This window comes from Leptosomus discolor, chromosome 1, assembly GCF_034619465.1.
Source record: "Leptosomus discolor isolate bLepDis1 chromosome 1, bLepDis1.hap2, whole genome shotgun sequence".
In the NCBI taxonomy this organism is placed as follows: Eukaryota; Metazoa; Chordata; class Aves; order Leptosomiformes; family Leptosomidae; genus Leptosomus; species Leptosomus discolor.
The window spans coordinates 95,573,837-95,596,837 of NC_141391.1; the positions used below are offsets into that span (position 1 = coordinate 95,573,837).

Genomic DNA, 23,001 nt, shown 5'->3' on the forward strand with positions numbered 1-23,001 from the left:
ACAACAGCCTCCCAAATGTGAGGAACCTGGGAAGGCCATCCAACGCAACAGGCCTGGTTTTGTTTTGAAGTTAGAGGAAAGGTGCCAGCTTTAAAAATGTTTTTTTCATTTTATTCTGCTGCATAAATTGCTTTTACATATATTATTTAAAAATTTATCCACAGGTCCAAAGAGTTTTGTAGCTGCTGTAGGGAAATGCAGACTTTATAATGAAGGCTTCACTAACAGTATATCCATGGTTGCATGTGGTTTTCTTTTCATGTTATTCCTCCAAATCAGTAAGACTTTGCCTTTTGATGCCTAGAAATGCGCCCAAAAACTTGGGAACAGATCAGATGCAGCATTTAAAAATTATGCTGTTACAGACAGATTTCTGATATTACTGAGAGAGATACACCATTGAGTGAAGACTATTTCTCAGTCCCTTTGCTAATTTGTGGCTGGGTAACATTACATTTTTTATTGCCCTGCCAGCTTGCAATATGACTCACAAAAACATGGTATGTGGTCTTAGTCTCATAGCTAGCTCTGTAGAATAAGAAACAAGTTTTCAGTACTGCAGCCTGAGAATTACATCCATGGTAGGATTTATTTTTTATCACACTCTGGATTTCAGGGCCTGAGTGGCCTTACTGTTAGTAAAATACCTCCTTCCCTTAGAAGTAAGCCCGTAGTTCTGGACGGTGGGAAATCTGGTTGTTAACATGTCTAGTAGCATATGACCTGTTCATAGTCTCAAAATAGATAAGGACACTCGTGTACACAAGGCCAGCATCTATCAGCTTTGGGTAAAAATATTCTAAAAGGCAGCTACAACTTCACAGTGTTGACTTTACAACCCACGCTGCTTGGTGGCAATCAGAGATACTGCTTTCCTAAAGCACAGCAATGACCTCCTCAATGCTCAGAATGCTGTATCTCCAGCTACTTTGAGGCTAACAGCGTAGCCTTTCAGAACGCCTACCAGAAGAAGCTCTGCAGGCGAGGGAATAGCAAATTTGGGAATCCTGCTAGGATTTAAGAACTGAGCGTCCAAGCACCCAGCAGGGTCAGGTTTTAAGCAGTTTTGTTTGAGTCCATCAGCAAAAACTTACTGAGTTTAACAGACAGTGAGCACGATTTGTGAGGACTCCAGCATTAGCTTAATGCTTGACTCAGGTACTCATTAGCTGCTCAACTTCCTCCAGCGAATTGTCTCTGAGTCAGCTGCAGCAAAATAAAAAGTGATACTGAGAATACATAGTCCTAATGCAGATGGTAACTTAATAACAAAGGGAAAACTGACTTCCCTAAGCAATGGGAGCCCTTGCGTGCCTGCAGCAGAAGGCTCCAACTTTGTGATTTGCTCTGCCTTGGCTGGACTACCTCGAAGCACGCTGCCAGTGTGACACAGTATGACACACAGAGGTCCCTCTACTAACCTGTCACGGGGGCAAGTGGGCCCACCTGCTTTCCTGACTGCAGGACCAGGAATTAAATTACTGTGATACTTCCAAAACCTGTACGGTGAAGAAGGATTAATTAATGTAATTTTCTAGTGCATATGAATGATAGCAAACAACGCTCTTGTTTACAAGAGCAGACATTGTAGGGATGTAAACATTGCAGAATTGTTTAGAATTTAGAATTGTCCTTGAAGTTGTACGAAGAAAAGGAATTAAAAGATTTATCTGAAACTTGCTTTCAAAAAAACCCAAAATTTGGGCCTAAGTCAAGTAACAGCTTTTTAAAATTTTTTTTTCTTTTAACTGTCAGGCAGCCTTGGTGAACACACCTGCAAGCATTTAAATGATACAAATAGGTGCACCTGGGGGAGAAAAACAAGTATAAACCTTTAACTCTGGAGATGTAGCTGGCTAAAGGAGCATTATGGAAGACCAAAGCAGGAGAATGGTAAATGTTTTGTTTAAGGACAGTCTCTGTCCTGTGTGGAACTGGCTGTTTCTCTGTGAGAAGGAGCATGTATTGTTCATTTAAAGCTTTGTTAGTGGGTGTTTAAACCTTGTAAGGCTTAATTTCTATAAGAGAAGGACTTCAGCTCTAGAGCTCCAACTTTTAAGCGCAGCTATGTGAAAGAACTCTGTTCAGGAAAAACTAGGTAAAGAAGTGCTTTTAGTGAGTACTGCAGAAAAGTTTTGTCTTGTTTTTCAATCCCACAATGAATCTAGCCATCCTTCTAGAATATGACTCTTCCTCTTGCTTTCTTGTTGGCAGAGGCAGGAGCCTAAGGAGGAGGGAAATGGAGGAATAATTGCTATGTGCGTGTGGATCAAGGACAACCAAACCGCATGTCCTTTTCCTTGTGACTTAATAGCCTCAGAGGTATCCTGATCCTGCAAGCATGTTTGTCAGTACTTTTACTGACCCGAATTCAAGGAAATGGCTCTGGTATTTTCTGTGTCAGCAGGCTGTAATGTGATGCAAGCATAGGGGGGTGTTTCTGTCTTTTGAGAAGTGACAAGTAGCTTAATGCTTATTATTTGACTGGCATTTTACAGGCTAACAGTAAACATGAGTTCTTCTGAGTCCAAGGCTTGGCTTTTTGTGGTTATAGTGGGACAGCTTGGTAAAACTGTCCTACACGGAAAATAGGGGTGACCTTTGGCATCCAAATATATTTGATGGCTAAAGAAGGTTTTGGGGAAAAAGATGATGGAAGTCTGTAGTAACTAGTGTTGGCCACCACCACTTGTTGGGGCGAGGGGCTCATAGTGATGCGCCACTGGACAGCAGGCATAGTGCATCATTTCGTAGCCCTGTAGGCACGGCCAAAGCCACAGGTTAACGAGTCTGCATCCATGCTGAGGGCAAGTGAGCGGCAGAGCGGGTGAGAGGGGCTGCCAAGGAAAACCGTGTGGTGACGGGGCCGCTCGGGAAGCACGCAGAAACTAATGCCGGGGTGCACAGTGGGGCCTGCAGAGGGAAGGAGCCCGGGTTCCTGCCCTGCAAAGGCACCTCCGTGTGTGCGTGTGCGCGGTGTGTATGTAGCAGGCGGTCTGCTGGGTGAAGCAGCCCCCAGCCCCTCCCCCGCCGGCCACAGCCCCAGCTCTAGGTGACACCGAAGCCGGGCGGCTCCCTCAGCGCGCCACCCCTGCCGCCCTCCTCCTTCCCTCGCCGCCATCCAGCCCCGCGCCGCGGGATGGCCGCGCCTCCATTAGGACCTACGCCACTCTGCCGGGGGGGGGGGGGGGGGAGGGAGCTCACAAGATGGCGGCGGGCGCCGGCTGGGCCGCCCACGTGACCTAGAACCCGACTCCTTCTAGAGACATCTCAGCCGGGCGCGCGACGGGGCGCTCTCGCGAGCACGCCGAACAATGGGGGGGGGGGGGGGGGGGGGGGGCGGGTGTGTGTGTGTATAATGTCGTGATCTCGCGAGACGTGGTGGCCGTTGCTCCCCTACACCCCCCCCCCCACCCGCGGAGAGCCGGGCGGAGGGAGGTGAGCGGGCCTCTGGGGTTAAACGTCGCGGTACCGCCAGCACGGCCCGGGACACACAGCGGCTGCCGCGCGGGCCCGGCGCCCGAACTCTCGCGACAGCTCCGGAGCGCCCTTCACCGGTTGGGGGAGGGGTGGCCGAGCTGCGGAGGCCCGCTCAGGTCTCGCGATAGTGTCCCCCGCCGGCGCGGCGCCTTCGGTTTCTCTCGCGATAGCGCTGGGCGGGAGGAGGGGAGAGCGCGGGCAGGGGCGGTAGCGTGCGCGCTGAGGTCAGCGCGCGCCGCCGGGCAGGCGGGGGGGCGGGGACTATATAAAGGCCGGGGCCGAGGCGGGGGGGCCTCAGTCAGGAAAGCGATTCGCGGCGGACGTGCAGCGGCGAGGTTACAGCCCGGCGGATCTGAATTTCTCGAGGCGGAGCGGGACACCCCGAGACGATCTCTCGTTATGAGTCATGTGGCGGTGGAAAATGCCCTCAGTCTAGACCAGCAGGTGAGGGACGGGCCCCGGAATGTGGGCAGGCGGGGGGTGTGTGTGGGGGAGGGGGCGGCAGGCCGCTCCGTTAACCGGAGTCCGGCGGCGGACGGGAGGAGAGGCGCGGAGGAGGCTCCGAGTGCGTGGGGCAGGGATGGCGGGAGGGACGGTCGAGATTGCTGGCCTGGGACTTGCTTTGCTTCTCCGTCCCTGGTCGTTGCGTCGTGATTTTCTCCCCCCCTCCGCTCCACTCCCCGTGTTTTTTTTGCCGGCAACCCCCACCCTACTCCCCAGCCGAGCGCGGCCGGGTTGTGGCGTATTCGGTTGTTGCGCAGTTTCCGTCGTGCGGTGGCTCCGCGCCGGGTTTCCTCCTGCGGCGACGCGCTATCGTTGCGGGGTGGGGGGGGGGTAAGTGATAGTGGGACGGACGGACGGGACGGTAACACACCGCTGCGGCCCGGGAGGCCGAGCCGGGCTCTGCGCCTGCCCCCGCGGCCTCCTCGCCACGCTCCGGGCCCGGCTTTTGTGTGACGGCGAGCGATGATGGTAACGTTGGCTGCCGGGACCCCTGGCGGCGGCGGTGGGGAACTGCCCCGCGCGCGTGGGGGGGGGGAGGAGGAGGAGGAGGGAGCCGGGGGGGGGGGGGTGGTGGTGTTGGGCAGGGAGAAAGACAGGATAAATGGCGGCCATTGTGCCTGTGACGGGGCGAGGCGGGGGGTGGGGGAGGACGGCGCTTTGTGTTGGCGCCCCCCTCCCCGGGGAAGGGGCTGGGGGAGGGGGCGCTGGCGGCTGCCTTTGTTCGAGCTGCGTCAGCAGGGCCCGGCAGCGGCGGCCTTTCCCGCTCTTTCCTCCGGTGCCGCCGGGCCTCGGTGACGCAGTTGGGCCTGAGCGAGCAGCGCCTCAGCCGGCGTGTGGCCGGGGCGGCTCTCGGGCCCGCGAGGTGGTGGCTCTTGCTTTATTTTTTTTTTTTTATTTCCCCCCCCTCCCCCCCCCCCTGCTCCCTACGTCTTCCAGCCCCCCTCCGCCTCTGCTGGGCGGAGCCAGGAGCAGGCCCCTGCCCAATGTGGAGGGGGTAGATGGTTATCTAATACCGGGGCGGGGGGGAGCGGGCGGGAAAAGGCCCTTGCGTGTTGCAGTGACCCCCAGGGCGGGCAGCTGGCGTGGAGTCTTGCTTGCTTGGAGGCTGCGGGCGGCCGCTGCTCCGGAGTCTTCGGCGAAGTAGGTCAGGGAGCCGATGTCGCCCCCAGCCAGCCAGCCGCCCCCCCCCCCGCCGGCTTCTCCCCCCCCCACCCCCCCACCCCCGTGACAGCACGTGATAGCTGCCGGATTAGCTGGGCGGCTGCGGCTGCTCCCTGCTGCGCCGAAAATCCCAACCCGCAGTGCCGGCTGCACCGCCGCACTGAGATGGCGGCCGCGCCGGGCTTCGCTGCTGCGCCATCGCCGGGGTCGGATTTTGGCAAGTGTTGCCCCCGCGGTGGAGACGGTGGGGATACAGTGCGAGAGAAGATTTATGCATCGCTTCTGTTGACTGCTCCTGGAGAGCTGCTTTTACCTAGCAGAGAGTGTTTATTTTTGTTTACCGTTCCAATAAGAGTTCTTTCGGCCTCGTGCTGATGCTCGGATCAACTAAAGAGATAAGATTTTAAGTAGTAGCTTTAAAGAGGAGGATACGAAGCCTGCCATGGGAGGATTTTTCAAGAATTTGAATGTCCTAAATGGCACAATGCACAACTGAACATCTAAAAGGACAGTGCATTGGGATGTTTGCTTTGGATTGGTTCAGGTCATATTGGAAGACACTTCTGTGCAATTGTTCTTGCATAAAATCTAACTATATTTAAGCATGTCTTTTTTAATAAGTTTCCAATCCAGCTGTGCAGGCAAACAGCTGTAATAAGATGGTGTGTTTAAGCTTTCCAAGTTGTCTGCTGCCTTCTGGAATGAGTCCATATCGTGTTTGGCTTACATGCTGATAGTGCCTGAACTGGAATACCTTTTGGTATACTTTATTTGCTGTGAGACTGAAGGCTGCAAATGAAGTTTTAGAAAAGCAACCCAAAAATTGTGTTTGCCAAAGTAATTGTTGGAAGAAGTCACCTGACGTTTTGTGAACAGTAGCAGCCTCTGACAGGACAGCCATAATGTCTTGGTAGTGTTAATGCAGTGTAAAGAAATAGCTGAGTCTCTGCCAGGGAAGTGCCCAGCTGAATCTGTAGTACAGGGATGTAGGCCTAAAATGAGTATAAATTGCCATTGATCTCAATCAGAATGCATTTGAGTGGACTGAAAGGCTGTTTTAAATGGCTATTTAGCCCGCATATAGTGTGTAAAGTAGAAGTCTGTGGAATTTGACTTGGTGAGTGTAAGGTACTCTTTTGGCCTTGCTGCCTGTGTGGTACATGTTTATTAGTGGCTATGAAGATACTTGAATATGTCTTGAGTAAGGTTTTGGTTCTTCTCCTCTACAGGAGGAATAACTGACTGTATAAACAAATTTCTTTGCAGCAGTAACTTGTCAGAACACTGCTCTTGATAAGCAAAAGGGCTGTTTATATTTTAGCATAAATTCATGATATATCATGTTTGTTCTTGTTTTATTTTTTTCTAGTTTTCTGGTCTAGACTTGAACTCCTCAGACTCCCAGAGCGAAGGAAGCTCTTCAAGCAGTAAGTATATAAAACTTCTCAAGCTTACAAATGCTGTTTCAGAAATCATGGTTTTGCAGCTGTGAAAACTAATTTTTGAAGCAAAGATTTACAGAGGCTAATGGGGAGGGAAACGAGGAGGTTGGTAGTTATGCCTGCTTGAAAAAGCTGTGTAGTTTGGATAGGAGCATTTAATTTAGCAGTGGTATGGCATGTGTAGATTTATGTACTTAACTAATTTGAGAGAACCTAGTGTTCCAGTTTTGTCCCGGATTTTCTGTTGCTTAGTCAAACAGCTGAGGCCACTGATTGTAGTAGTAATGTGATGGTCTGTCTTCTCAAAGCATCCAGCTAGAGTAGGAACGTTTGAAGGTAAAACTTGTAATAGCTAACTGTACTAATCCTAATTCATTGAGTGGAAACTGCAGTCTCTTGACATGCAAGGCTTAAGTACATTACGAAAAGAGGGGAGAATCTTCCAGGAATTCATGTTCAGCTTGTGCCTGGTACATTCTGATTGATGTTGCTTAGCAGACAGATGCTTCTGGATTGTGATTGAAGAATGCTATTCAGAGGCAATTACATGTGGCTTCTGGTTTGATCTGAGCTTAACTGATGGGGATGGTTGAATTTTAAGGGGAAGGAAACATACTGGTAGTACTAATGCTGTGAGTGCCAGTACTTGGACAACACAGTGAAAATCTTAAGCTGCTGAAGTATCTGGCACCAGGTTAAGCCTTCTTGAGGTCTAGGAAGACAGGCCTTCATCACAGACACTGGAACATCCATAAAGGGCATGTATGACTTGGTCAAAGAAACAGCAAGACATCTGTGCCTTACAGAAAAAAAAAAAGCAGCTACGTAAATGAGTATGTGAGAACTTAACCTTCACTGCATTGGTCCTCTGAGAGAAGAATGTTAAGTGTTGTATTTAAGGACTCATGTTAAAGATGCTGTAAGAGGCCTTAAAGCTGCTGAGGCAGACACAAACTTTTTTCTAATCATAAATTTTGTAACACTACCTTTGTTTTGTCCTTCAGAAGGCCGATACATTCCTCCTCACTTGCGGAACAGGGAAGCTTCAAAACAGGGTATGTATTAGAAATACATTGGCAATACTTGTGAGTTTTGGCTTCCTGAATTTCTATGAACAGACTGTTAAGGCTCTGACAGTACTGTTAAAGGTGATTGTACAGACTGCCTGACTATTCTGTGCAAAACCCTGCCTGTGCAAAACCCTGCAACTTAATCTGCTTTTAGTGTGCTGTTCTTTGTTCCTTCACCAGGTTATATTCTAAGCTCATTCAACATCTGACTGGCAAAATATTCTCTGTATCTCATTAAGCAGTTGACCATGACTGAAGCAAGATGGAGTCTCCCATCTTGACTAGCTCTGTGATCTTGAGTATCAGTTTTAATGTATTTTGGGAGTACCAGTTTTTCTGCTAATGTTTGTGACGTGAAACTTGTAGTAACCAGTTGTTTAATGTGAACAAATAGCTCAATTTCACTTTTGTAAATGGATGTTTTACGCAACTTGTTATTAATTAGGGAGCATGAGAAACAAAAGAGTTGGAGATGTCCTTGTTTAGCTGCTTGTAGTTCTCACAGAAGTCCACAAGAGTACTTGCAGAAGGAATGTGGGGTGCTGGTGCATGAAACACAAAATATGTGATGGTGGTCGTATGTTCACACAGGGTTTTCTGCTGAGAAATGACCTTTATATCTTGCACTTGATTTTCTAAGCAAAACTTGGTAAAGTGGAAAGAATTGTGTTCTTCAGTGAAGTAAATGATGATTTTTATTTGTTAGATAGGAAGATTGCAGATACTGCAACATGCATTATCATCATGTCCAGTGACTTGTATAGATATAAGAGAAACATTTCCTCTAACAGCTACTGAAATGCCAGAATGGAGGAACTACAATACTTTCTGCTGCGGTACAACTTAGGGAAGAGTTAAATCTTACCTTTTTCTAAAGCAGTGGTCTTTCACTTTTCAGTACTGCGAGAGGCTTCCTTCCATTAGGAGTGGGTGGGAGAAGGATGTTGAAGTACATGCTGATAAATGTCATAGTACTTCTGGAGCTAAATAAATTTGACTAGATGAAAAATGCTCCACTCAAGTTATGCCACTTGAAGAAGCATATCAGTCTGTTTTTGTTTTGCCTTTGCATGTGTCCAAGGTAGTGTTCTTTTGTGTGGTGTGTTTGACTTTTGTTTGGGTTGTTTTTTTAACCTAAAAGAAGCATGGCCTAAAGCACCAAATGAATAACAGCCTGTTACCAGAGCTGAATGTTTTGGGGAAAGTAGAAAGACTGATTTGCAGCTCAGAGCTCTTGAAGTTCCTGATCACGTTAACCTCAAATGTGAGCAGTCATTCAAGAAATCAGCTAGCTAACTCTGAGAAGAACGTGCAGGTTTCTCAAAAGCAGGAAACAACTTAAAAGTTCGCTTGTGGGCATTTGCTGTTTACAGATTTCCTTTCCCTATTTTGTAATGGTACCAAACTCCAGTTTCATTTTTGGGAATACCAGATATGGAGGGATACTTGAGTCTTGACCTTCAGTTGATATCATAACCTGTTATGTATAGGACTCTCACTGTTTGTCTTTTCTGTGCAATACCAGAGTTCAAACATTGCAATGTAGATGTGATCGTGTGTGGCTTTTCTGGGGGCTTCAAGCTTCACCTTGCAAAAAGGTGGACAAGTCATGAAATAGAAGTTTGACACATGGCTTGTTCAATTAATAGAAATGAGGCTGCCAAACTTCCTTGGTAAACCCAGTGTTTCAAAACTTTTTTTAAACCTGTTTTGAGTACTGTCTTGCTAGACTCCTCATGGTTCCCTGTGATGAGGTTCACAATGGCTAAGTGGAAAAACTACAATTCCAGTTCAGGCCCCCCTGCTGAGAAGCAAAGTGGATGTCACCAGTACAGTGATGTAAAGCTGAGCTATTTTACAGGATTATTTGAAGCCTGTTAAACAGTTGTACTGTCATAAAAGTAATGTTTTCCTTCTGGTATTGACAGTGAAATTAATGATTCCTTCTTTGGCTGCATTGAAATGGTCTTGTTTATTGGCTGCTCCTTGGAATCTTTGGCAGCAGATTTTGTCAAGGTGTAGACATTTGCAAGCAACAGGCAAAAGAGACCTTGGATAACAGCGGTATTTGACCATGTAATGAAACTCTTGATGCAGCCTCACAAGTGTAGTAACCTGATAAAAGTTTTTATTGATGTAAAAATAAGATACTTGGTAGAACTGTGTTTCCATAATCCAGTAAAACTGTCTTGCTCATGTACCATGACTGTATGGACTTCTGTGAAATTGTTAATTAACTGTTACTGCATTCAGAAACTTGAAAAATAATTGTTTGTTCCTCTTCTGTACTGTTTTCCCTTAGACATGCTTTAGAAACAAATAGTGTATAGTTTCTAGCTTGGGGTTCTCACTTTTCTCTGTAGGTGATGACAGTGTAGCAATTCGTAGGCACTATTAAAGTTGCACAATGGGCTTACTTGCAGCTAAATAAGAAATTGCTTAAGGCAGTGGACTTAGTACTTTAAAAATAGATGCTCTTTGTGTTCATGAAGAGCTTAGCATTTTTGTGATTTCAGTAGGTATTGACAGGGGAAGCACATTAAGGGATCTAGAGTACTTCTGTTTAAAACTCCTACAGTGGTTTTTTTCAGCTTGCTTTCTCTGTACACCTGCAGATCTGTCCTTTTTGTAATACTAACTAGCTTTGTACATGGGAACAGGACAGTACAGAACTGAGGGAAAGAGCATGCATAAAAATGCATCCTTAGGTTAATTAATGGCAGTTCTGTTTTTCTGCTGTTGTTGCTGCAGTATATGGAGCTCAGTATGCAGGGCTGCCTGGTCTGGAGTGTCTTGCTTCCATGAGCTTGACTTGATAACACTAAAGCTTGTTGTCACATCATTTTCCCGTTAAACTTCCTGGAAGCTGCTCTTTGATATTTAATGGCTAACCTGATCTATAGTAGATGAAGAATTCTGTGTCTTGTCTTTCCCATCCTCAAAAAACTGATGATTGCTGCTGTGTGTGGCACCTGTTCCAAGTAAGCTGATGGTGACTGGTGTTAGAGCTTTATAAAAGGCAAATTAAAATGCTGATTGAGGAGAAGCATTGGCAATTCTACCACTCCTCATAGGTGTAAGAACTACAAAATTGCTCTGGAAGTTTAACTTCATGAATTCCAAATTCAGCCCTTTAAGAAATACATGCTGGATGGAATCTATACAGGTTTTTACTTAGCAGAAAAAAACAAACCCCAAAACCCCTTGATGTTTTAAGGAATTTCCTGACAATTGTTGCATGGTCTTGTGTTCATTGTTTTTGCTTTAGGGAAGTCAATCTATGGTCTGTTACAGGTTGTCCAGTGCATCTGCTTTTGACTTTTGACTTGCCATGTGTTCTAAATCATGATAGTGTCTTCTGCTAGCTGGTTACTTAGAACTGACTTGCATTGGCCTGGACCTCTGTTAGTCTGTGCTGACCCACAACCGAAAGTGGAATTAATGGCCCTAATTGTTAAGCAGGGTACATATGTATGTTTGTTAGTCTTAAGTTTAGAAGTTGCTGCACTATCTTGGAGAAAAACATTACAAGGTTCTAGCTTTAGAAACCAGTGCAGTAACAAGCCAGATGAGTAAGCTTACATTGTATGCTGTTTGGAGTATAAAATTTCTACTCCTTTCTGTAACTTTTCAGACTTGGTAGAAGATCTTAATGTAATCAGTGTCAGCTCAGTTTTTTCACTAAGGAGAAACTACATCTGTGGCCTCTGGAAGATTGCTTTGTTGTTACCACTGCTGTTAGATTTCGTGGCAGGATGACATACCCCAATATTTTCAATGTTGTTTGAAAGTTATTTGTATTAAAATATGGATTTAGATGCTTTCTAAACAAGCTACAAATCACTTCATTAATGCATAAGAAAGTTGTTATGCTGTTCCTAGTCTCCTGTCAGCAGTCTCTGTGTGAAGTTAATTCATCCTTAAGGACTAAAGTTACTTTTTGGAGTACTTTGGAGCTCTTGAAGCATTCTGTGATCTTGTGTGCTAATAAAATTCATGTATGGATTATTGTTACTGTCTGCTTCAGTTAGCTAGACCAAATGAGTTATAGTTATCACACTAGTTTTTAAGGTTCCCTTGTGACTAGTGTGTATCAGGATTCTGGGAAGTAGAATTTCTTACTTAAAAAGTGGGAGGAAGATGGAATCTAACCAGGCAGGGTGATTGTAGCAAAGCTTTTTCAGATAGGGCCTAGAACAACCCTTTGGAGTAATTGTGTTTCGTGGTTGCTTTTATTGTCTGCTGCATAGGTCTCAGCTGGTTTTGTGCTGTGGAGCTAGTGAAAGCATGCTTGCTAATAGGAGTGAGATTATTTGTTTGTCTGCTTTAATTATTTCACTTATTCTCTGCCAGAATCCCATAGCTGAGATTCTGGTTGGGTCATGTTTTCAAACTTATGAAGGTTGGAACTCTGAATTGGAATTTGTAAGTTCTTAGTCTGGTATCAAAGCGCTGTTAAATGCTTTATGTTTCTGCCTACCTCCCAACTCCTCGCAGCTGAATAAAAATAAGGCTTTTTACTTCATGGTGTTGGCAAGCTGATGTACTTCCTATTCTACTTGGTCCTTTTTGTTTGAGTTGACATATCTAAGATAGACATCTGCTGTAAGTAGGTGTAAAGGTGCTGTGGAAAAATTCAGTGTGGCAATTGTGAGGAGCTCCAGTTTTCTTATTTCTGCATGGTACTGTGAATTTGTCTTTGTGTAGATCAGATTGATCTGTGTACTTGTGGTGTGACAAAACATTGTAACTTCTATATGGCTTTCAAATGCAAGGGCTAATACCACTTCTTGATCTCCACTAGAGGCCTTGTTAACCTCATAAAAATTAAATGCATCATCAAGGATCTATGTTGAAGTTGGAGAGATGATGCACATAGGCTTGGTGGGACTTTGTACCAATATTAAAGTTGCCTGCTCTGGAAAGACAGGTGTGAGAAGAAACATTAAGACACTAAGGCAAGTGCAGCATTTAAAAAAATAACACGCTTATACATGAGTGGAGGAGCTTCAACAAGTTCTAATAGGCAGTGAGAAATGCTTAGTCCGTATTGGAGTAAGACTCAACATGTGTACGTCTCTTGATCTGCTTGTCCTGTATGTCTTGCGTGCCTTTCAACCCCGTAGACCTTCCACTGAAGACTTACTGGACAGAACTTAGTCTTTTCTTGTAAAAGCCTAGACCATGTAATGTGTGGCTAAAATATCTTTCTCTACTAGGTTTTGACAGTGGTGGCTGGAGTTCTAGCAGAGACAAGGATGCATACAGCAGCTTTGGTGCGCGGTCTGACCGTGGAGCAAAATCAAGCTTCTTTGACCGTGGAAATGGATCAAGAGGAGGAAGGCAAGTACTAATTTGTCTGGGTGGTGCATATGAATTCTGTCTGTTCTGGTAGTGCACCTGTAATCTTGATGTTAAAATTAGAGTTCTGGGTGTGAAGAACAGGGTAAGGTAGGAGGAACCTGGGAGGGGAGGAGAAAGAACCTTGCTCTTAAAGGTACACGAGTTCAAGGATGGGGAACTTGCATGTATTCAAAAGTGTGCCCTGTAGTCCACCACCAGCCACTCCCTGCAGCTATAATGACTTGCTGACTTAACTGTTTCACCAAAAAAAAAAAGCTAGATGGGTGGCTACCTCCAGAAAACTGATGAAGAGCTGTTGGGAGCGCATAAAATACATCAAAACTGATTTTTTTTAATTGCAATTTTTTTCTTTGTTTAAAAAGTGTAGTTAATAAAACTGGGTGAGACTCTTGCAGGTTCTCTACCTTACTTGATCAGTCTTAACACACATCATGCGTTGTATGCACAAGTGTGGTGAGAGTGACCTTTATCGACTAGTAAAGCTGACGCTAGTCCTGTATCCAGACTTTTCTCAAACATGGTTTACCAGACCAAAAACTAAACAGTTGAGGTAAGGACTTTTTCCACCTTCTTTCCAAGTCAGTAATACAGGTGAGCTCCCTCTTTATAAAATAATAATGTAACATGTAATTGAGGTATTTAGTTTGGTGACGTGTGGTGGGGGAATAAAGGAGCAAATTACACCACTTGACAGTTTTGCTTGGACATGGGAGACCTCTGTAAAATGAGGCACAGAGAAAGGGGGCATACTGTACAAGGTCTCCTAAGAGGTTTTAGCAGAGCTGCCTACAAAAAATGACAGGGACTGACAAGTAGAATTGCAGCTCTACTGGCAGATGACTAATTCTTTACATTTGTTGTACTTAACAAAATTAAAATTTTGATATAAGGTTCACTGTGTTAAGCTAAACTGAGCTGTGAAATCATGACAAACTCCTGTCTGACACAGAATAACATGATCTACTCTGATGATTGAGACTAAACTCATTTCAGTTCATAGCTCACAGAGCAAGTACAGGTAGTCTGACTTTGAATTGTTCTGCAGTTGTGTATGTAATACAGAGAGCATACACTACTAGATTATTACAGCTTTAATTTCACATGTCAAAAAATGCTGTTGCCTGGGAATGGTGGCCTGATACTCTTGCTGTATTTAGATATGAAGAGCGTGGAAGAGGTGGCGACTATGATAGAAGTGGCTTTGGTAGATTTGACCGTGGTGGGAATAGCCGCTGGTCTGACAAATCAGATGAAGATGACTGGTCAAAGCCTCTTCCCCCAAGTGAACGCCTGGAACAGTAAGTAATGGAGTAGTGTAAATTCAGATGGTGGGGTCAGTTGTATGTCTAGCAACTACAATGCTTTCTCTTCTGTTTTTAGAGAGCTCTTTTCAGGAAGCAATACTGGCATTAACTTTGAGAAATACGATGACATTCCTGTTGAAGCAACAGGTAGCAACTGTCCTCCACATATTGAAAGTGTAAGTATTCTGTTTTTTTTAATATGGTTTCTGATGGGTCAAATAGTGACTATTTTGTTGTGAAAGTTGATGTCATGCTGTCTTAAGTTTTGGGAGGAAAGGAAACACTGTCATGCCTTCCTACAGCTAAGCTGCTTTGCATAGGAGGGTTGCATATGATGAATTAAGTTAGTGGGCGAAGTTAACTGAAGCACGTTCAGTTAACAATTGTAGCTCACTTTTAACTGTGTGACTTTAAACAGTAAACATGTAAAGAAGTAAAAGTGCTTGGAGGTGCTGATTTGTTGGAGCAACTGCTTAAGCATGGGCCTTGTGACATGCTAAGCATAGTATGCTAGGGTGGTCTCCGCTTCAGGCCTGGCTGACTTTTTAAGAATCACTGACATAGCTGGACTAAGTAGCTACTGGGCTCTCAGTAACTAGCTCCTCAGTATCTGCAGACTTAATAGGCAAGTTCTGTAGGGAGACATGAAACAAAAGCTGCTCTACAAATACCATCTCTGACTGAGTGGTGTTTTCCATAGCGGCTGAAGGTAAGGATCCCCATCTTAATAACTTTAAATATCTTGCAGTTCAGCGATGTTGACATGGGAGAAATTATTATGGGAAACATTGAGCTCACACGCTACACCCGTCCTACTCCAGTCCAGAAACATGCAATACCTATTATTAAAGAAAAGAGAGACTTGATGGCCTGTGCTCAGACAGGTAAGTTAGTCACTCTTTACTATGTAGTCTCTTTCAGTAGGAGTAAGGTCTTGTATTCCTCAAGCAATAGGTAAGAGGTCTGCAAGATGGTGTTCAGAACATACTGTTCAGAATACAGCAATACCTGCAGTGTTGGAAATTAGCTTTAGAGTCTTGCAGCTGCTTTAGATGTGGCTTGACTGGGTTTATTGTCTTTGTCCTGAGAGGTGTTCATGGCTCAAATCACATTCCCTTCAGGGTTTTGTGGTGCTGAGTGATAAGTCTTTTATAGATAACCTCTCCTGGCGAAGGAGTAGACTCCAGCGGTGGAGGTAGGATCCATATAGTAGTGCAGATGTTACTGGGAGTATGCTGGTGATACAGGATTAACGCTGTAGTTGGCAGTACAGTAGCTTTGAAAATCACTATTAATAATACTCAATTGTGTCCTAATAGGCTCTGGGAAAACAGCTGCGTTTCTTCTACCAATATTGAGCCAGATCTATGCAGATGGCCCTGGTGATGCCTTGAGAGCTATGAAGGCAAGTATTTAAATACACAGTCCTGGGAAACCTGTGATGAATGTATTCTTGCCCTGTACGCTGATGTCTGCTGCTGAACACAATAGCTAGGCTTAAGTGTCATCATTATTTTGTGTGTGATAGGCAAGCTTCTCAACTTCTAGAATACGTTGGCTATTTCCCTTGAAAAATACAGGCTATGGAATATTTTTTTTCCTACCTGAAGAGCTGATAACATGTGACTGTCTAGAGAAAAGGCTGTTCATGAGTGGTTTTGTTGCATAAGCTTTAAAGATGCTTCCCTTGCTACAAAAAAAAAATCTATTTTGTCACACATTACTTATGTTGTTATAACTTTAGGATAGGAAGTAACAGATTTTGTGGCTATTTTTCTGCTGCTTAAGTTAAAAATCGCAGTGCAGGTTGTAGAGACCAAGCTTCTGCAGCTGTGTTGCTGTTAACATGTTAACCAGCAGCTGAATCTTGGGTACTGTGGTAGGACAATCTTCAGATGCAGTGTGTAAAACAAGATGATTCTTGGCCTTGTGTTTTCTTTCTTGTTCAGACAAACTTGGCGGTCTGTCTTCAGTATTGCCTATATAGTAGCTGTTTTTTTGGGGTACTAATTCCAGGTATTTTCTGTTTCTTCAGGAGAATGGAAGATACGGGCGCCGTAAGCAATATCCAATCTCACTGGTCTTGGCTCCCACTAGAGAACTGGCTGTGCAGATCTATGAGGAAGCCCGAAAGGTATATCTAGGAGTTGATCATTATAAAATGGCTTAAGTGTAGTTTTTCTTGGAGCTAATTTACTTTGTTTTATAGTTTGCATACCGTTCCAGAGTTCGTCCCTGTGTTGTGTACGGTGGTGCAGACATTGGCCAGCAGATACGTGACTTAGAACGGGGATGTCACTTGCTTGTAGCAACTCCAGGACGACTGGTTGATATGATGGAGAGGGGAAAGATTGGACTGGATTTCTGCAAGTAAGTGAAGTGATCTTGTCCATATGTGCATGACCTGACAGCTAGAAACTGCACCTTTTTAGAGTGAGATCTAGAGTTAGTGACACCTAAGTTCTAACTTTTGGACCGTGTAAACATCTAGTTGAGAATGTGTGGTCCAGTGTCTGTGCTGGGCTACAGGTGAAGAAGAAAGCTCTGGAGGATAACCTTTCTTGTTACTGTTTAGGTACCTAGTGCTTGATGAAGCTGACAGAATGCTTGATATGGGGTTCGAACCTCAAATTCGTCGAATTGTTGAACAAGATACGATGCCACCAAAGGGGGTTCGTCATACCATGATGTTCAGTGCTACTTTCCCCAAGGAAATCCAGGTACCTGGCAAAAGTTCAAATATTTTAACAGCTCATATGGCCAAATTTCATCTCTGGAAGGAGGGGAGGAAACCACACTGACTTTTTTTTTGCCTTTTCTAGATGCTTGCTCGTGACTTCCTTGATGAATATATCTTTCTGGCTGTTGGCAGAGTAGGTTCTACATCTGAGAATATCACACAGAAAGTAGTATGGGTGGAAGAGTCAGACAAACGATCATTTCTGCTTGACCTGCTAAATGCCACAGGTAAAGACCAGTTTCAGATGAGCAAATGAGGCAAGTGTAGTGACTCGATAAGAATATTGAGTAGGTGAATGGAAGGGTATTTTCTTAACATACAGTGAATGTATTGCACTGGCTAAATGTCAGTTTTAAGTTGGTGTAAGCTCTTCTGGTAATATAAAATGAGGAACTTGGTCTCCAGTGTCTTCATTTTAGAATAAGCAAGAACTGAAACTGCCTTTTACCAGGTGCTTTGTCTCTGCAGCGTTTCTTCTGTTAACGTGTGCTTTAATTGTTGTTAGGCAAGGATTCCTTGACGCTGGTGTTCGTGGAAACTAAAAAGGGTGCAGATGCTCTTGAGGACTTCCTGTACCATGAAGGATACGCCTGTACAAGTATACATGGAGATCGCTCTCAAAGGGACAGAGAGGAAGCACTGCACCAGTTCCGTTCAGGCAAAAGCCCAATCCTTGTTGCCACAGCAGTAAGTGAAATCTATGAAGCTTGAGCCCAGTAAGCATATTTTGCCTATGTGGTTTTACTGAGATTTGATTTAATCCTTTAACCACTAGGTAGCAGCAAGAGGACTGGATATCTCAAATGTAAAGCACGTCATAAACTTTGACTTGCCAAGTGACATTGAAGAGTATGTACATCGTATTGGTCGTACAGGCCGTGTAGGAAACCTTGGTAAGTATGATGTAGAATTTTCCTAGGTAGCGCTTCATACCCCGGTTGATTAGAAGGAGTGGTATTGGCTAGGTAGCACATTCCAAATAAGTACTTGAGGGAAGCCCACATGCTGCCTTTTCTGACTAGAAGCTGGTGGTCGCTGTGTAGCGGGTGTGGGAAGTAACCAGTTCCTTCAGCTAGTGCTTCTGTTGCTATTAAAGAGCTCTGATACCACATGTAAGCTTGGTATCTTGTGTCTGTCAGTAAATAGCCAGGGTATTTGTGACTACTGATGGTGGAATAATGGTGTAAACAGCTTTCTCTTCAGGTTATTCTAAGTGTTCTCAAGCTTGGCTATAGGGAATCTGATACACTGTACTTGTCACAGCCGCAAGTGGTGCGTGGAATGGGTTTAAGTGCTGTAGTGTACTTGCTTTGTGTATGGCTAAAACTGAATGTTTACTGCAGGTCTTGCCACCTCATTCTTCAATGAGAGGAACATAAACATCACCAAGGACTTGCTTGATCTTCTTGTTGAGGCTAAGCAAGAAGTACCATCTTGGCTGGAAAACATGGCTTATGAACAGCATCACAAAGGAGGTGGTAGCCGTGGGCGATCTAAGAGGTAATGGTCACAACTGTTGCTAAAGGTGTACTTAATGCATTGTGAGAGGAAGTTCTGTGACTTGGTTTCAGTGTAAATATAGTTGGAGGAAGACAAACCTAGACTGAGTTTGGTGCCTCAAAGTGACAGCTTGATGTCTGTTTTTGTTCTGTCTTGCCATGAGGCAATTAACTCACAAGGCTTTTCTCCTTCTAAGCAGACAACTAGATGTGGCTGAGGTAAAACGGCATCTAGCAAAAACGGCTTTAGAACTCTATGGAAGCACTTAAACACTAGAAATGCACATTTGCCTGGGCCAGAGATGTACCTTAAGCAGCTATTTTGATGCTGAGGAGAAAGCATGCATGCCTCCTGGCACAAGACAGGAAGTGTATGAGAGTTACAACTACGGGTGTGAGGCCACTTGTAAAATATGTTTTATAAGCTGGTAATACAAAGCTGTGTTTAACAGCTTAAAGGGGTGGGAGGAGAAACAACACTTCCTCTTAATGTAGTTAACATATGACCACATGAGTTCTAGTTGGTTGTGGTTTGGTGGGTTTTTTTTTTCTTCTTCCCAGAAGTATGGTTGTCCTTTTCTATGCTATGAAAAGTGGTCATAAATGGATCACTTAAATGCTAAGATAGGTTTGGAAATCCTGTGGAGCAGAGGTTGTGCTAAACTATATCTTTCCAGGACTTCAGAAAGTAATTCTTAGTGTAACATGACAAGTTCAATGTGACCCTGCTTGACGAGTGAATTTTCACTTGCTGTCTTGAATGCCCTTTCCAGATGGCACTGGGATGGCTTATAAACTGTGCTGAGCTCAGCACTTAAGCACTGGTTGCTAGTTGGCTGTAGTTGGTAGCCAGAATTGAAGAAACTTAGTACTTGAATCTCAGTGTCTGCAGTGCTTAAAATACCACTGACTTTACTCAAGTGTTTGTTTTCTTCCTCTATACAGCAGCAGGTTCAGTGGAGGATTTGGTGCCAGAGACTACCGAACAAGTAGTGGTTCTGGCAGCAGTAGCTTTAGTAGCAGTCGATCAACCAGCAGCCGCAGCGGAGGGAGTGGCAGCAGAGGATTTGGAGGTAAGAAAAACTGAGCAGGCGGTGCTGACAAACACAAAACCAGATCTAAAACGTTTCCTGTAGTTAAACTTGTGGAGGTAGTGTTTACATATACCGTCAGCTGGTGCTTGTTATGCAAAGTCTCAGCATCCTTCCTGGATCTAGGCTGGTGGCCTTCTAGTTTGATGCTACTGACCTTTCCAGCGTTTTAGTTCAATGCATGCATTTGAGGGTGTTTCTGGGTGGGTTTCCTTTAATAGATAGCAGACATCTTGTCTGTGCCCTGGGGTGTGTTCTTGTTGTGAAGGTGTGAGTCTTTAGCGGGTTAACGAAGCATCACTTTCTCTTGCCTTTCATAGGTGGTGGTTATGGAGGCTTCTACAACAGTGATGGATATGGAGGAAACTATAACTCCCAGGGGGTTGACTGGTGGGGCAACTGAATCTGCTGCAGCAGATATCCTACCAAACAAGCTAATATGGAAACCACATGTAACTTAGCCAGACTATACCTTGTGTAGCTTCAAGAACTCGCAGTACATTACCAGCTGTGATTCTCCACTGAAATTTTTTTTAAGGGAGCTCAAGGTCACAAGATGGAAATAAAGGAACAAGTAGCCCTATCTTGAAGGTGGTTTTGAAGACTCTATTGCTGTAGTCAGGATTAACTCCCCTCCCACCCATCCCCACCCAGAAACTGCATTTATAATTTTGTGACTGAGGATCATTTGTTTGTTAATGTACTGTGCCTTTAACTTTAGACAACTTTTATTTTGATGTCCTGTTGGCTCAGTAATGCTCAAGATATCAATTGTTTTGACAAAATAAAAATTACTGAACTTGGGCTAAAATCAAACCTTGGCACACAGGTGTGATACAACTTAAAACAGGAATCACTGATTCATCCATAATATTACAAAGAAAAAACTTATGCGGTAGCCTGCATTAGGGCTTTTGGTATCTGCAGATTTGAAAAATAAAACATCTTGAAGCATATCAATGCAATTAGTTTCTAATGTGGCAAAACTGTACTAAGTTAAAGTTCTGATTTGCTCACTCTATCCTGGATAGGTACTTAGAACCTGATAGCCTTTAATAAGCCATTCCAGTCATGATGAGATGATGTATGGATACATGCATACATTAAAAGCACTGTTTTTGAAGTTAATGCAAGTAAATACAGCAATTCCTTTTTCAATATTTAGGCAGATCATTAATGTGAGCTAGCCAAATGTGGGCAGAACATTACAGGGAACGTTTAAAGGTCTGATAACTTGAAATAGTTTTTAGGAGAATTCATCTATTTAGACTTTTTAAAAATGCCTGCCATATGAAATTGAAATGGTAGAATGGCTGACCATGGCAGTGATTGGTCCTCCTTAAGGGCCTGACTGAATTTTTGGTCTAATAACGCATGCTAGTGTTGATGTTTTTTGGTCAAGAGGGTATGAACAGGAAGAATTATGCAGCAGGCTTTATTTTAATGCAGATTCACATTACTCTGTTCAAGCTGCGTGGAGATGTTAAACTGGCTTACTGTAGACTTTGTAAAATGGCTCCAGAAGAGTAACAAACAAACCTGAGATCACAGAGGTTGGAAATGTACATAAACTGCACAAGGTTTCAATTCTGCTATTAAAGTGCAGTTTTAGTCAGTTTTAGTTGCATAGGTTTCCATTGTATTTATAGTCTGTTTATGCTAAATCTGGCCAAAGATGAGTATTGTCCACCGGAAAAATGCCTCTGCCACTTGGAATTTCTGTGCTAACTTTGTGGCCAGAGCAGTTAACAACTAATCTACAGTGGCATAGGAAAATGGCAAAAATCTCCTAAAGTGCAATAGATTTTTTCAAGTGTATTGTGCCTTGTTCTAAAACTTTTATTAAGTAGGTGCACTTGACAGTATTGAGGTCATTTGTTATGGTGCTATTTCAAGTCTAGGTTTAGGCCCTTGTACATTTTGCCCATAACTTTTTACAAAATACTTCTTTTATTGCACATTCAGAGAATTTTATATATGTCTTGTGTGCGTGTCCTTAACTTCCAATCTTATTTTGTCTCTTGGAGATTGAACGCAGCTTGTTTAAGGAGAAGGAAATAGATTCTAAAACTTATTTGGGACCATGGGAATGATAGCTGGGAAGAAAACTATTTGCACACGACAGATTTCTAGATACTTTTTGCTGCTAGTTTTGTGTAATATTTATTGAACATTTTTGACAAATATTTATTTTTGTAAGCCTAAAAGTGATTCTTTGAAAGTTTAAAGAAACTTGACCAAAAGACAGTACAAAAACACTGGCACTTGAATGTTGAATGTCACCGTATGCGTGAAATTATATATTTCGGGGTAGTGTGAGCTTTTAATGTTTAAGTCATATTAAACTCTTAAGTCAAATTAAGCAGACCCGGCATTGGCAGTGTAGCCATAACTTTCTGATAGTAAAACAAAAATTGGCAACTTAAAATTAAACATGCCAAGGTTTTGATACACTTGTCTTAAGATATTAATGAAACACTTCTAAACACTGATGTGAAGTGTCCAGATTCTCAGATGTTTGTTGCGTGAGTTTTGTTTAGTTGTGTGTTTTTTTTTTTCAGTGAATGTCTGGCACATTGCAATCCTCAAACATGTGGTTATCTTTGTTGTATTGGCATAATCAGTGACTTGTGCATTTTAGCAAGTTTTATCAGCCAGCAATATTTTCAGTTCAGATTCAAGGATTCAAAACAATATGCAAGAATGGACTTAAACTTGCTGAATGTGAAAATTGAAGTTCAAGTCACTGTAGGTTTAGAATTGCTTATTGTATTAGTTTAGATGCTAGCACTGCATGTGCTGTGCATATTCTTGATTTTATTAAAATAAAAAAGTTGAACTGCACAGTCTACTCATTTGTGAAGCGTCACTCCTCTGGTTTACAAGATCTGTAGCCCAAGTAGTCTCATTCACGTGCAACTCTGGAAGCAGGTGGATCTAGTGTGGTACACACCAGTGTGCTTCTGCCGGGGCTGAGCTTAGGGCTAAAGCTGTAGCAATGTTGATGTAACCTGTGCCCCCCGTAGAGCTGGGTACGGCTGCAGGTTGTCTAGAGAAGCTATAACAAAGCACAGGTGGAGGCAGCCTTTTTTTTTTTTCCTTAGGGGTAGACGTTTGGCTCTAACAACATAATTAGAATTTGTTGAACTCTGCCTCAGTCGTGATTCCTCAGCCATGTTGTGTTAAGGACCTGATGTCAAAATTGCGCCTCTGAACTTGGCAAAGGTGCCTTGCAGTAGACAGCTTTAATTGTGACTGTGCGTTGTCGCTAGCCTGTGCAGTTCTCTCCCTCCAAAAAAGGTGCCCCTGTGTCCAGTTAGCAAATGTATACCCACACTCCAGTCTC

The 23,001-nt window shown here is 43.8% G+C and overlaps 1 protein-coding gene across 4 annotated transcripts; it reads left to right on the plus strand.

Annotated features, from left to right (window-relative positions):
• Positions 1-3,774: 3,774 nt before the first annotated feature.
• DDX3X (DEAD-box helicase 3 X-linked) lies at positions 3,775-22,499 on the plus strand. Of its 4 annotated transcripts, none has more exons than XM_086477394.1 (17): positions 3,775-3,924; positions 6,515-6,572; positions 7,592-7,642; positions 12,877-13,000; positions 14,179-14,319; positions 14,402-14,501; positions 15,074-15,209; positions 15,645-15,730; positions 16,361-16,459; positions 16,535-16,695; positions 16,901-17,045; positions 17,148-17,292; positions 17,571-17,752; positions 17,841-17,958; positions 18,409-18,565; positions 19,510-19,637; positions 19,976-22,499. In XM_086477394.1, the coding sequence occupies exons 1-17, from the start codon at positions 3,880-3,882 to the stop codon at positions 20,056-20,058; spliced, it is 1,959 nt and encodes a 652-aa protein (XP_086333520.1). In that variant the 5' UTR covers positions 3,775-3,879; the 3' UTR covers positions 20,059-22,499. The 4 variants fall into 4 exon arrangements, with proteins under 4 accessions (XP_086333520.1, XP_086333529.1, XP_086333538.1 ...); XM_086477403.1 differs by having other exon boundaries at positions 19,513-19,637; XM_086477412.1 differs by having other exon boundaries at positions 7,595-7,642.
• The last annotated feature ends 502 nt before the right edge of the window (positions 22,500-23,001 follow it).

What these genes read in the sequence shown, in the direction of transcription:
- DDX3X (XM_086477394.1), top strand. Translation starts at nt 3,880, where the DNA reads ATGAGTCATGTGGCGGTGGAAAATGCCCTCAGTCTAGACCAGCAG. An exon ending in CCCTCAGTCTAGACCAGCAG is followed by an intron (nt 3,925 to 6,514) that starts GTGAGGGACGGG and finishes ATTTTTTTCTAG; the next exon opens with TTTTCTGGTCTAGACTTGAA. An exon ending in CAGGGAAGCTTCAAAACAGG is followed by an intron (nt 7,643 to 12,876) that starts GTATGTATTAGA and finishes TTTCTCTACTAG; the next exon opens with GTTTTGACAGTGGTGGCTGG.